General features: G+C 40.4%; 1 protein-coding gene across 3 annotated transcripts in view; it reads left to right on the forward strand.

Moving 5' to 3' along the window:
* Window positions 1–15,435, forward strand: part of AFF2 (ALF transcription elongation factor 2) — a 563,946-nt gene that overhangs the window by 419,731 nt on the left and 128,780 nt on the right. For all 3 annotated transcript variants that reach the window (XM_056130207.1, XM_056130208.1, XM_056130209.1), the window contains one exon: window positions 10,112–10,208. In XM_056130207.1, the coding sequence (XP_055986182.1) occupies window positions 10,112–10,208 (97 nt within the window). The remainder of the gene's footprint in view (window positions 1–10,111; window positions 10,209–15,435) is intronic.

The following is a 15,435-nucleotide window of genomic DNA, read 5'->3' on the forward strand; positions in this document are numbered from 1 at the left end:
AAAAAAAAAAAGTCAGTGGATCAGTTCAGTGGGATCTGCATAAACAACTGAGTAGCATTACTACTAGCTAACATTTTGGTTGAGCCTAAATGGTAGGGTTTAACTATTTTGCTGAGGCTAAAATAAAAATATGAGTTCTATCTGCAGCAGAATAGGAGAAATTCTATGTGTTTTGTTGATTTGGGTAGAGAATCCTTGTCAACCACATTCATCTAGAAATGGGACTTCAAAACAATTTCAAACACTCCAAGCTGATTGTGTGCAGTGCCTCTGATCCAACAAGAATTGGCCCTGGCGCCCATCAAGTCGAATGTAAGGCATGAGTTGTAGAGCACTTAGAAGCAACTTAATATTTTGGTGGCTTTGAAGAGTTTTTAATAGATGGAATTAAATATTAATATTTTGGTGGCTTTGAAGAGTTTTTAATAGATGGAATTAAATCTTTACTTAATCCTGAACAATTAGAAGCAGACATGGAGATTATGTGATGAAGGACCCTCTGAGATAGTGAGGTGATTTGGAGGGAACCACATGAGACTTCTGTCCTCTCATCAGCCGTGGTTGCTGTCTGTAAGAAGCTGAAGGCAGGCAAACTTGGTGGCAGAGTCTGCCTTTCTTTGTCTATGGATAAAGGGGCTAAGCAGATCTCTCTCCAGAGAGATGGTTGAGTGGTGGAGACACTTATCTCTAGTAGCAAAGATCAAAGTGTGGGCATCACCACCTAGGAGAAATGGAGACCCCGGTAGAGAAGGACAGGTGGATGAAGGAACTGTGTGCATGCTTTGAAGTTTGGCAGAATTCCTGACATGTGTTCTGTGTCCTCTGATGAATGCTAAGAAGCCCTGGAATGCCAGATTATGGATGTCCCAATTTAGTCATTCTGATGTCTCTAGAATTTGTTCCTTCTCTTCCCCTACCTGAATAACCATGTCCTGGCCCAGGCCACTGCTCTCTGTCCCCTGTGCTACTACAGGGGTAGTTGAGTCAATTTGCTGGCTCTCTCCTTCCCTTGATCCCTTTCTTTGAGAAATCTCTAGTTTTGACCTGCCATATCCCTCCCCTACTGGAAAACTGTGTTTGCTCCCCCTCTCACTGTCTTTTAGAAAAAATTGTGTGACCAAGTCTTAGTCCAACCTCTACAGCCAGATCAAGTGGCCTGCTATACCCCAAACCTCAAGCCCTGAGGTACTTCTATCAATTCTCCTTATACAGTCTTCCTTCCTCTCTCTTCCAGCAGTTTCTTCTGCCTCTGATCACGCTTCCATGGCCTTGCTTCTGTGTAGCCTTCCCCTGAGTGTCTGGATTGACTTCAACCATTCCTCATGTAGTCTCTTACATACCACTAACTTTTTATTTTAATTAAGGCACTGTGATTTATAAAATAATTTAGTTACAGAAATCAAGGACAGAAGGATACAAAGGCAGATGGGAAGTAACGGGAGGGGACAGGTGGGGGGCGGCAGATGTCAAGGGCTTCAGTTACATTGTTGGTATAGAGATGTGATATAGCTATATATCCATACCTTTAACTTTGAACTTAGAACATTTTGTGGTGGTTGTTTGTCTTTGAAGCCTTTGTCCTTTTAAATTGCATATTTATTGGGAATGGGATTATATATTACTCAATGTTACCTCTCCAGGACCAAATAAAGTTCATAGTGAATAATAATGATAGTGGCAATCATTGATCATTTATTAACCATTTACCTACAAAATCTTAGCAAATACCTGAAATAAATGGTATTATTAGGTTCAGTTTTCATTTTACAGATTAAGAACTAAAGCTATGATACATTGAATTACTTGTCCAGCTTCATACTGATTTTAAGAGCTGGGTTTAAGTTTATCAATAACCCAATTCCAAAGCCTGTTCTCCTAAATGTTGCACTATTATTTACCCACAAGTATCAGGCTTAATAAATGGTCAATGATGGCTCCCTATTACAATTCTTGGATGGCTTTCCTTCTCAAAATGTCAACTATCAAAATTCACATTTCAACTTTATTCTAAGACAAAGTATTACCCTTTTTTTCTTTAGAATTGTCTAAGCATTTGTTTTCATGTCTAAGATTGTCCAGTGAGTGTGATCATCTCCAGGGAAACACACTCTTAGATGTCTATACACACACATACACACACATCCCTTAGAAGTGATACAATATTTTGGTGTAAATAACATTACTGAATTCTATTAGGCTATGTGTTGTATGCATGATAACTTGAATTTATACTTTGAAAGAAAAATTATACAACCCAGAAAAATATGCCAAGAAAATGAAGGTCAAACTTTAAAAAATGAACATGGAGCATAAATTTTTATATTGGGCTGAGTTTGTGTGATCACTTCTGTGGACTTCCATGGTTGAAAGGTAGAAGTTTTGCAAGCCAATAATCATATACATCAAGGTTCACAGCATTAGCTTCAGCTTATATATTATAGATATAGATCTTTATACATATATATATGTATAAAGAATAGTTACTCTTTTTTCTTTTCCCACTATTGCCTTTGGTGCAATGTTTGATGGCTATTCACACTTTGCCATTACCCTGGCCAAAAAGACTATTTGACATTTCCTGAATCTCAGAGAAAGAATAATCATTTTGCCTCCATTGCACAGAGAAATAAACTGATATTAAACACTTTATGTAACTTCAACCCAGGTTCTCTAAATCCTATGCAATATTTTTGGAGCCACTAGTACCTCGAAAAAACCCGCAGCCTGACAAGTTGTTTTCACACTTTGTTCCCCTAATCTCCGTGGCTCTCCTGGCTATGAGCAGAGAAGCATTGCTCTAAATCTGTAAATCTATTTATTTGAAGTTCCTCCTATGATTGCATTTTCCAGGGGAAATATTCTGGAATTTAAGAGAATTTGCACAGCATTGACTTAAAGCAAGGGCCAACAAACATTTAAATGCAAAGATCAAGAGCCTAAATATTCTCGGGTGCAACTGCTGAATCCAGCCTTTGGTGCACACAAGCATAGATGATATGGAAATGAGTGGTTGTTTCTATGTTCCAATTTTGTTCACGTATAATCAAGTTTGAATTTCATATCATTTTCTTGTGCCACAAGATATCAGTGCTCTTTTGATTTTTGTCTCAATGGTTTAAACATATGAAAAGCATTCTGAACTCACAGACAGGAGAAGTACACAGTGGGGGCTGGTTAGGACTGAAAGCTAAACTTTCCTAACCCCTGCATTGTCCAAAGGAAACTAACACCCAGTTCACATGCTAAGAAAATGGTGATCGTATGAGGTTCCTGTTTTCTGCAACTCTCGTAAGGGCATCAGTTTACAAGATCCTCTTTTGGTCAATATGTCCTTGATTGAGTTCACAGTCTAGTTTATACACAGACTGCACCAACTGGGTGGTACAAGGTCAGAGATTTGATTTGGCAGATCTTGTTGATGTACTGCATCCCTATTAGAATTTAGGTTAGAGCTGCAACCGTTTCTGACTTCCCCCACCCTCAGATTGGAATGCTCTGGGATTTCCACTGGCATGGTCATTGAATCAGAGTTAAAACCTTGGGGGAAATTAACTGCAGCTTCTTTGGAGAACAGCGTCCCGAAGAACATTTCCTCCGGGGAATTGAAAGGATGCTTTAAAAATAACACTATCTCCTCAGTCTTACTACCAACAAATGATTCAGAACTAGAGACTGCATAACAATAGGTAGGAAGATATATAAATCCCGGAGTATTCTCTAACTCTGACACAGTCACATTGTATTCCTGCCCAACCTAATTTATGATGAGGAAGTGCCCTTTAGGAGTCAGAAGGGTGAAGTTTTATTCTAGAAGAGGACCCACAGTAAGATGCTGCCTGCTCAGAAGGAATAAGTCCTCAGGCATTCCCCCCCCCCCCCCCCGCCCCGGTCAACCCCTATTCTGCAGGCTTGCTGGCATGTTCAACCTAAATCAGCTGTGTTACTCATTTGGAGACCTGGAAAACTGACTTTGATTGCCATCAGTTCTGGATTCTTATGAGATTGTAGCTAGGGCTTAATTTTGTTTAAAGCACAAAGCCTGGTGAAACAGCTTCCTCACTCTGCCCTGCCTAATGCAGACAGCAGCACTATGTCTTAGAAACATTCCAAGTCCTATCCCTAAGTTTAGAATATAGAAAAGAAAGCTCAGGACACCAGGTGGAGACTATGAGAAAGTACAGAGCAATTCTGTCTGGAATAAATGTTTTAACAAATCAAGAGGCAGAATGCTAAAAGTGTGTCATAATCTGCTACCAGAGGCTTATGGCCATGTGAGGGGGATTCGTAGCTGTGTCCTCCACCGGATGCCACTTCACCATGGAGAGCTTAGGTAGCATTTAGAGGCCCTTCCTCCTGTGATATCTATGGTTCACCTATGAGTCATCGAATGGTTCTATCTCCATTAGTTACCTGGAACTTTGAGCTCTACTCGTTGTAGGTGACATAATTGAGAATGTTTAGAACGTTGGTGTTTTATAATTCACCAAAACGTACAGAAAGTTACTCAGTTTCCTGATGATTCAAAGCAAATATTTTGAATCCATTAACCTTTCAATCAATCTTATATGTAAAGGTTGGTGTGAGGTAAGCTCCTAGAGACAAAGAACGAGAAGACAATGTGCTCAAGGTGAGAACAACTTCTACTGGAGGCTCTCATTGACTTATTTATCTATATCTAGATGTAGGTCCCCCTATCTTTAGAAGCAGGCAATCTCTCCAAGTCTTGATTTTAGTAACTCTCATTTGCAATTTGTGAGTGTTTACTTTCTAAATTGATCTTCAGATGTCTAGAAGATAAGTTCTCTCAGATAGTTTCAGTGAACCTACAGTGTTAGTGATGGTTAAAGAGCACAGGACCAGACACAGTGCTTAGTGGCAGAGCACTTTCCTGTTGTATCTGAGGCCCTGGGTTTGATCTCCAGCACTGGGAAAACAAGTTCTAGAACATTTTAGAAAACTAATTTCAATTGGAAAGTTTCCAGACTCCTTAATAATCTCTGAACCTCTTGTTCATTTGTTCAAGAACTTCATATGACCAGATGGTACATCTAGTATCGGTCACCTACAGAGCTTTCTATTTTCAAAATAAATTTAAAGGGACCATACTTTAAAAAATTATTCAGAGTTGAGCTTAAATTTCAGGTGGTATATAGAACTATATTTTGTTCTGGTACGTCTCTTGGTGAACCACATCTGGTAGTGTTTAGGACTTAGTCTGTACTCAAGGGTCTATGCTTAGGGATCATTCCTGATGGCTCAGGAGACTAGATGAGGTGCTGGGAATCAAATCCAGGTTGTAAACTTGCAAGGTAAATGCCTTACCCCTTGACACTATCTCTCCAGCCACTGGGCTTTGTATTTTTAACTGTCCCAATCTCAGTAGCACCAAGTAACAATATTTGTAGCAATCAAGCTTAAAAATTACAGTGAAAATGATGAAAGCTGCTTGTATTCCTAGATATATGTATGACCTTTCTTTTTCTAATCATTCTACATCTTCTCCAAAGTACGCGGATTGTGTAATATTGCTGCTTGTTTTAATTTGAGTAAATTGAGATTGAAAAAGTTTTGTTAACTAGGTGTAAAGAGAGAAACCCTTATATAATCTTGTATTTGAACTCGGGATTGTTTGCCTCTTCAACCCTTGCATTTAAATCCACTATGCCTCCACAAGAGGCTTCATTTACATAGTAACTTTTGTACTACTGTTTCAGACTATTTATTTTTCCCTTTAAAATAGCCTAAGCATTCTACTGTTACAGCACAAATGGCTAAAATGTCTAGCTTCTGATTTCTTGGGGACAGCAAATAAGAATAGCACAACACCCTGACTACCAATGCCTGCAGTGTTGCAGCACCCAAGAGATAGACAGCAAACTCTCTTTTTTCCTTATTTTATTTTATAATTTTTTATTATGATGAATCATCCTGAGATACATTTACAGACTTACAGATTTTCATGATTGTGTTTCATTCAAACAATGTTCAAGTACCAACCCCTCCACCAGTGCCCATTCCCCATCCCCAATGTTCCCAGTATCCCTCCCCCCACCCCTACCCCCACCCCTTCCCACCCTCTGTCACTGTGGCAGGCACAATACCTCTTACTCTCTCTCTGTCCTTTTGGGTATTGTAATTTGCAATACAAGTAACAAACAGCCATCATGTTTGATCCATAGTCTACTTTCAATATGCATCTACTATCCTGAGCAGCAAGCTCTCTTTGGAACAGGGAGCCCAGTGGCTAGCTCTCAGCAACTCTCTTTGGCCAGCTGCCCCTCTCTGGGGGCAGCTTTACTCTTGAAGTTCTCCTCTCATCGTTCCTTTCTAACAGCTCTCTTCCACCAGTCGCTTCTCTCTCTTCCCATGACTTCCACAGCTGCCATTCATGATCTGTGCTTATATACTTCACATGGCACCAAGCCTGTTGTCTGATGGGTTACGCCCACTATTAATGATCACAGGATCACGCCCATCCTGCTGTTCATCGATTGCCTCGAGCAGGCCCCAGTAATGTCTCCTTCGTCCTAGCCCTTAGATTTTTTAAAAAGTGCCATATTAAAGGCTCTTTCAGGGTTAGGAGAATGAGACCCATCATTGTTACTGGCATTTGGCATATTGGGTACGCCACGGGGAGTTTGCCAGACTCTGCCTTGTGGGCAGGTTACATTTGGTAGCCTGCCATTTTGTCCAAAGTAAGAATGAGATAATAAGATGTCACGTGACCACGAATGCGGCCGCGCACTTCCGGGAGCTGGTTTTTATAGTCTCTGGGTCTTGGCCATTGATGGGCACTATTGATGAAGGTTTCAAAATCCTTCAATCTGATTGGTTACACAAAACAACCAATCAGATAACCTGGATGAAGGCAAGCAGACTCTTTAAGGGGACCACTCAAATGGTGTATCTAGGGCTACTTGTCTCCCCTAGTTAAGATTGTAACACTGCTGTGCAAAATGGCAAAGTTTCTGAAGTCTAACCTAAATGATTTTATGGCTGCGGATAATAGGGGGGATCATGTCATCAGTGTTTCAGGATATCACAGTGCCAAGGGCCTTCTGAGGCATACACATCCCATTTTAGGCCCAACTTCTCCAATGCCTACAGTTTTCTTTTTGTTCATTCATTTGCTTATTTGCCCCAAAGTTCATTACTTGAACTTTGATTGGATCCCCTCTTCCAGGTAAGGGTGTAGTTTTGTTGACACAAATTTGTGGTCTGTTCTACTTTATAGTACTATAAAAATTATAAGTAAACACAGAAATCAAAAAGGTTTGGGGGTTTAAGAGATAGTACAGTTGGTAGGGCGCTTGCTTGGTACTTGACTGACCTGGGTTCGATCCTTGGCACCCTCATATGATCCCACAAGCCCTACCAGGAGTGATCTCTGAATGTAGAGTCAAGAGTAAACCCTTAGCAAGCCAGTTGTGGACCAAAAACGAAGGATGGGAGGGAAAGGATGGAGGAAGGGAGGAAGAGAGGAAAGGGAGGGGCAAGGAGAGACGGGAGAAAAGGAGGGAGGTCGAAAGAGAAGAAGCAGAGAGGTTTTGCAGAAAAATAGACATTGCAAAACCACCAGATCCTGAGCAAACATTAGAAGTCTCTAGGGAGGTTTACTTCATTTCATTTTTATTAAGTTGAAAAGTGAAAGAACAATTGTTTTTTATGATTACAAATACAGGCATGCATTTATATTAGCCTGATTGTTTTCACATTTGGGGTATCTAATTTGTGAATAATGTCTTTATAGAATTATAACCTTATCAAAAGAGATTATCATTTGCTATTAACACTGCCTTCACTGCAATGGGTGTGAATGGTGCTGCTATAATAATTAAGTCCAGAAGTCTTTGATAATCCTACCCTTTCCCTAGAGTAATGTCCAGCATTAGCTATGGATAAAACGGAAACAAGTACATGTGTATTCAATAATAAAGCTTAATAGGTCAGGGAAGTTGCAAAAGGAAGTAACACCTCTAATACCTTCAGAGATAACTAATGATAGCTTTCCTTCAGAGATACACCCTTGCCTTATGTTTACTGGGATATGAATCTATACACCAAATCTATACATCCAATGTCCTTTACAAACAATAAAATCCATACCAAACTTGTTGCATGGGACTGTTTAGTGTCAACTGCTATGTAGATTGGCTCCTTATTTCCAGAGCTGTCCATTGGAGGGCCTTTCATTTCCATGTTAAAATCATATGGAGTTTAGGGGAGAGTAAAATAATTTCTGAGTTGGACATCTCTGTGCTCTGACTCTGGATGTGCTAGTTCTGCCTGAAGGAGAATTATTTAAAGAGAATCAACCCATTTATTTATTAGTGAATCACCGTAGTGTACAGTTACAAACTTACAAACTTTCATGTTTGCATTACAGTTATACAATGATCATTTACAATGCATACAATGATGCACATACAGAGAAAAATAGAAATCTATTTTTCTAGGACAGATAGTTTTTAAACATTTGAATTCTGTAATATGTGAAAATGATACAGACTTCATTTACTACAATGTGTTACAAAGAACATTTGTTCTGATTAATAAACCTATCACTGCCCAAGAAAGGTCAAGATACATTTGGTCTCCTTTGTAAGATCTTCACAACATCCATTAGTCTCTCAACCAAGAGTCATAAATCCTGCAAATTTAGTTTCTCTGAAACCAACTCTCCCAGTGGCCCTGCCCACCCATCATCATTTGTATCAGTCTTTGGTTTTCAGACCTCAGTAACCACATCCCAGTCTTATGTGGCTGAGCACAGAGTGCTCTAAAAACTGTGCTCGTGTTGGAGATTTATTTATTGGATATTCACTCTGGCCCAAATCTCTTTCCAAAATGTGAAGACATGCTTGTACATTGTACACTGATCAACATAGAAGCTGCCTTTCCTTTTCCAAGCTCCTTTCTGGAAATGCATGGGAAGGAATGAAGAGCTTTTAGATCTATCTAGCTGTGTGGCCTCGAGTGCAGTCACTGACTTCTCTGAACTTTTCTTTGTCACCAAACTGTATCATTTCTAGCAAGTGATGTGAAAAATGTGAGAGAGAACAAAGGGCAGCCCCTCCCCATTGGACACTCTGTATAGGAAGCAAGGCTGTGAACTGGTCAAAGCTTGAGGTAGGACAGAGATGAGAACATATTTTTTCTGAGATGGGGGTTCTTTCTTCCAAGAATTTGATGATGATGTGGGCTCTCAGAGAGAGCCTATGATAACCCCTGTGGAGAAGATCTCAACTCATATTGAATAACGAAAAGCATTAACACCAGTTGTTCCTGGAAGCCTCTGTAACCGACATTTAAGATAATAAGTCAGTCTTCCTTCTGTGACTCAGACTTGGGGATAGAGCAGGTGGCACTGCAATTAATACCCGTGTAGAAATGAAAGGTTCTGTGAGCTCGATAAACATTTCTGAAAATGCTACTTCGTCACCCAGAATCTAACCACTCATGTGTTTTCAGGTACCTTGCCCGAGGAGAGAAAGATTTCTTATCCACACCATGAGCTTACATCCCTTGGATCAAATTTTACAAGAAGGGATTGGTCATATATCAAAAGGTTAATGACTAGCCATTTCTCGCCCAGCTATTTTGTGCTGCCACAGTGCAGAGGGCATGGAACGGCAGTGGAAGTTCACGGGTCTTTTGCCTCTGTCATCCAGCCACACTAACAGGCTTGGACAACTGCCTCTACAACGAGGGGCTTGATCATGTCTGTTTTGTCATGAGCGGCTCGAAGCAGCTTTCCCTATAGAGACTCGGTGCCACGTCCCACCCCCACAGTGATTGATCAGTGCGTTTATTACACTTTCAGTAGTAAAAATATATAGACTCCAGTCCTCTCTGGAGAAGCTGAAATGGTCTTTTTCCCCCTTGATTTAGGGGAAGGTAGAGAGGGAAGATGTGTGCAGAGCATGACATAAATATAAGAGCTCAAATATCTAATTAGCTGAAAGAATCTTGGTTCCCTCTGCACCTTTGACAGAACTGCAGCTGTCAGATTGTAGCTCCAATATTTCAGCCTTGTGGCAAGACGTATCTAAGGATGATTTAGAAAAGGCACTTTCTAACTCCAGTGAATACTACTCTGATTTTTTGGTAGGATGCTCGAGGACGACCTAAAGCTAAGCAGCGATGAAGATGACCTTGAACCTGTGAAGACCTTGACAACCCAGTGCACTGCCACTGAGCTCTACCAGGTAGGAGCAGATTTGCCATTGGCATGGCACCCAAGGTGTGGGGGGGGGGAGCAAAAGGAATTGGAATGATTTTACCATCTGTGAGCATCTCCAGCTTTTACCAAGAGAGGAAGCAACAAGTATAATAAGCCTATTGTTGTGGAACAGATCAAATGAGCTTATGCTTTCACTGAACTTCCAGTAGGGAAATGCTGAGTTCTCTAAACCTTTGACTCCCTATTCTCCTTTTCTTTCACACACTTATCTGTAGACTATAAGAGACAGAGATTGCCTCTTTGACCAGCAATATCCCACTTTAGACCACAGCTCAGATTCTGGAAGTCAGTGTGAACCTTCAGACCAAAGCTGTTTTGTAATCACTTGTTGCTACCTGCTCTTCTGTTCGGTGTTCTGTTTGCAGTCCTCACCTCCAAATTAGATGATGTTATGGGTTTTCAGCACTTCCACTGGATTTCTTGATTGAAAAGATCAAGGATCATTTGTGAGTTATGAGCAAAGCAATGTCGTGTGTTGTCCATATTTTTGCAGATCTCCTTTGTGAGAGAGAAGGATCTCAAATGTAGAGTCATACTGGGTATGCATCTAACAGCAAATCAAGAACTCAAGCATCCTCTTTTAAAAAGCCAGTGTCAGGGCCAGAAAAATAGTGGGTAAGGCATTTGCCTTGTGTACAATCCTAGGTTCTATCCCCTGCATCCCATTGGGTCCCTGGAGCCTGTCTAGGTGTGACCCCTGAGCACAGAGCCAAGATTAATCCCTGAAATGCCCTGCCACAGAGGCAGGGTAGGATGGGGGAATAGGGGGTGGGAGGGATACTAGGATTAGTGATGGTGGAGAATGGGCACTGGTGGAGGTATGGGTACTCGAAAATTGTTTAACTGAAACCCAAGCACAAAAATTTGTAAGTCTACAACTGTACCTCTTGGTGTTTCATTAGTAAAAATTTAAAAAAATGATTAATCCCTGAGCACTATTGGATGTGTCCCTGCCTCCTCCCAAAAAAAAAGCTGACCACGGTCCTCATACAGTGGGGTTCATAAGGTTATCAAACTGAAAACAGACTTTCTAAGGAATGTTCATGCACTTGCATTTTAGGATAGTTCACAAATACAGAATTCCATATTCTCTAAATATGTGTTACTCGCTGGCACAGGAAACTTTTGGGAAACCTCTCTAGATTCCCTTCTCCCTTCTCATCTAGATTTTTTGCCATTATAACTCCTAACATTTTGTGTAGTTTAGACTCGAATATAACCTCAAAGTTTTGTGACCACAATTTTCCTTTACTTTCTTGCATTGTTCTGTTTGCCTTTTCAAAGATATGTAAAAAGTGTAGTTTGGCACTTTAGTACCTTACCCTTTATAAACACAGCAGTCTCCCAGGTGTTGGCAGTGCATTTAAAGCAAACAATTCCTCTCCTCCTCCTGCCATGAACTTCATAGAAATGTACAGTGTTTTCTCAAATGCCACTCTGCCAACCCCACTTTCTGCATTTAAAATGTCAATGACAAGAACAGCATTGGTAAATAAAACAAAAACCAAATCCTAGATCATTGACTTTGACAGATGCAACATTACGTTTAATGAGGATGTTTAAAGCTGTAATCAACAATAAGCAAATGTGATTTTGCATATTGACATCCTCTCTTGTGGTTACATAATGCAAGCTGCCGTTCAGCTTCTCAATGGCTATTTTCAGTACTTACCTGGAAAGTGGCCTTGGAGCTGTTAGCCCGCTCATTTGGATTCTTAGCAGGCATGAGGTTACTTCTGTCAATGCTGAGATGCTGCAGTAATCCTGGTTACTGAGTTGGCAGCTGGCCACGGTATGCTGCCTTTGACTTGTCATGCCTTCTTCAACAAAGCTTATCATTGAAGGGGACGTTGAACAGGGAGACCAAAAGTAAGCCAAAATGAGAATTTCATTCCCCTAAAAAGCTAGAAGTGGGCACAGACATTTGCCATGAACCCTCCTTGTAGATTCTAGGACCAGCCTTGAGCTGGAAACTGAAAGAATAAGAGAGAATATTCTCGGAACTCTGGATTGATGAGGGCTAATACTGTTTACCAATGATCAGTAGGTTAAAATCACATTATTATCTTTAATATGGTAAAATTCACCATATGGGGCTAGAGTAATAGTACAGTGGGTAGGGTGTTTGCTTTGCCAACCCAGGTTCGATTCCCCAGCATCCCATGTCATCCCCCAAGCACCTCCAGGAATAATTCCTGAGTGCAGAACCAGGAGGAACCCCTGAGCTTCACTAGGTGTGGCCCAAAAAGCAAAAGAAAAAATCACCATAAATGTATAAAAGTAATATAAAATCACACATTGAAAGTGGCATTCAGTATAGTAATAAGTTCAAGAATATTTACATTCCACCTACATTATGCAGTTATACCCCATTTCCTCTTTCCAAATTCCTGACAACTACAAATTTATTGTCTCTCTCTGAAGATGTGCCTATTTCATAAATAAAATAATTTATCTTTTTTATGTTTAAGTTCTTTCACTTTCCATGTTCTAGGTTCTTCCGTGTAGTAATAGATCATTACTTTATTCGTTCTTATGGATGAATCATATCTGCTCTATGGCTATAGTTACTATCTTTTCTTTTTGTTTTTTTCTGCCTTTTGGCTATTGCAACTAGTGTTACTATGAACTCATGTATGCATTTTGGTAAGACACCTCTTTTCAGTTCTTTTAAATAGAAACTTTACATTCTTTTACTTGTGCTACCAAGAAGTAGAATTGTTGACTCATTCAACACTTTTATGTTAAACTTCTTAAAGCACTACCACAGTCATTTTCTTTTCACCTAATATAACTTAGTACCACATAGACATGGTCATATTCTATTGTCTTATATTGAGGATCATTTATGACTGCCAACAGCTTCAGAAGAAGTGCTGGGGTAAGAGTTGCCTCTTTATGGAGTCAGCCTGGCTTGGTACATTAAGTGAAGATCTCCGTCTTATTCTAACCTCATAGAAAACCTCCAAGTTAGATTTGAGCCTTCCATCTGAGAAGTAGAATTGTGGAATAATGCAATTTGGGCAGGATGATTGGGGAAAGTCACATAAATAAATACATAGCTTCATTAAATGATGTGCACGAAGAACCAGACCACACAGTGTTGGCCTGAGCCAATATTCTACTTAGAAACTTTCTCAGAATCCCTTGTCTACATTCGAGTCCTGGACCAATAACAAAGTCATTAGTAAGATGTCATTAATTAGCTCAAACATCTTCAAATCATCTCATTCATACTCATTGCCCTTGGATGCATTCACTCAGTGTGTTCAGGTTTAGCAAGTACCCATGCCTTTTTCCCCCAAAGCTCCTAAGTCTTTACATTAAGGTTTGCTAACGAAAACATCCCAAGAAATAACATTTCAAATGCCTGCGTGAAAAAGAAACACAGGATCAAGAGATGTCTATTTCTAATTTGACATTTCAGTCCAACGCTCATGATTATAACCACCTCCCCATCCTGACCCAGCACTGACATCTTCCACGGTGACATTAACTGTGCTGAGCAGACTGACAGGTCCTGCACACAGCGGCAGCAACGGAGCAATCAGGATGCGTTTTCAAATGCTAAGTACTAGTCCTGCAAATGGGAAAATGGAGCATGAGGCTGAAATGGAAGAATTATAGAAATTACAGGTGCAAAATGGCCTGCCAGGGAGGCTTGGAATTAAAACATTTTAACAGCAAATTTTACCTTCTAGTGAGTCATTAAAGTTGAAGATAGGCACATGATTTCAGCGAAAAGTGATCGTGATTATACCCTGAAATTATTTGTTCAAAGTTTGAATTTTCCCTTTAAATTGCCCATTCTATTTTGCTTTCTTGGCTGACATGCTTTGGGAAGCAGGTGTGCCCCTGCTGTCCCCTAAGGTGGTGTGACAGCCCTGGCACCATGGAGAAGAATGAGGAGGAACATACGTTTGTAGTTGAACACACATGAATTTGATTCCTGGCTCTGTGTCTAGTTGGTACAGTTAGCACTCGGTGGCTTTGGATATCAAATGTCTATAATGGAAGCAATAATAGTGCATAATTCATTGGCTTATAATGCTGATTCGGTCATTAGGTAAATGAAAACAGGTGACATTACTGAAGCCTATAGTTAGCATATAGTTAGCGCTCAGCACTTTGCATAATTACCATTGCTGCTACTACTAAGAGTGTAAAATGTCTCGTATCCATTGAGATTCTAGATATATTACACCCCTTTGTCTTTTGAGTAATGGGAGGTTAAGAGACCTATTGATAAATGACTTGGGAAACATCCAGTATGTGGCTAATTCAATGGGAAGTGTCATGTGTGTGCCTGGCTGTGAGGAATTGCGAGTGTAGTCATTAAGAGCACGGTTTTTAGACTAGAGAAGCTCGGGCTTCAATCCCAGTTCTGTCACATAACAGCTGAATAACATTGGGCACATTACCAACCATCTCTGAGTCTCAGTCTGTCACCAATAAACTGGGATTAACTAGTCTTGTCTGACTCATAGGGGTATTGTAAGGATCAAACAGATAATGGAAAGGGAAAATGTGTTGAAAACATAAGCTCTACCCATATAGGTGTTTATACTTTCTTATGGCCCTTTTGTTATTTTTTCAGTTCTTTATTGTATGGTTTTTGGTTTTTGTTTTATTGCATTGTGTTTTGGGGAGGGGTATCACATCTGTGCTTACTCCTTGCTCTATTCCAGGATCACTTCTGACAGGGCTCAGAGGACCATATGGGGTGCTGGGGATTGAACCCAAGTTGGGTCCGTGCAAGGCAGATATTCCCTCTATATTGTGGATCTGACTCTCTTTAGTGTATTGAATAAAAATGTAATTTTAGAAAGCCTACCTTAGGGAGCTGGAGCCATAGTACGTGGGTAGGGCTCCTGCCTTACCGATGGTGACCCCAGGTTTGATCCTTGGCACCCCATAGAGTACCCTGAATTCCTCTAGCTATTATCCCTGAGTAGAGATCTAGGAATAAACCCTGAGACCTCTGGGTATGGATTCATAACCACTACCACCACTAACCCACACACAAAACACACCTTTCTAATGTGCATTTCTGTGTTTTTTTCTGCATGTTTGAGGGGAATTTTTTTTGTTTAGTCACTGTCTTTATAAGTCTCTGGATCCTGGCCGTTGATGGGGTTACACAGCAGTTGGTGTGTGTAACTGTCTGGCTACTGGAAGGTGGGGGGTGGAGG

This window comes from Sorex fumeus, unplaced genomic scaffold (genome assembly GCF_029834395.1).
Source record: "Sorex fumeus unplaced genomic scaffold, SorFum_2.1 ptg000075l, whole genome shotgun sequence".
Taxonomy (NCBI): Eukaryota; Metazoa; Chordata; class Mammalia; order Eulipotyphla; family Soricidae; genus Sorex; species Sorex fumeus.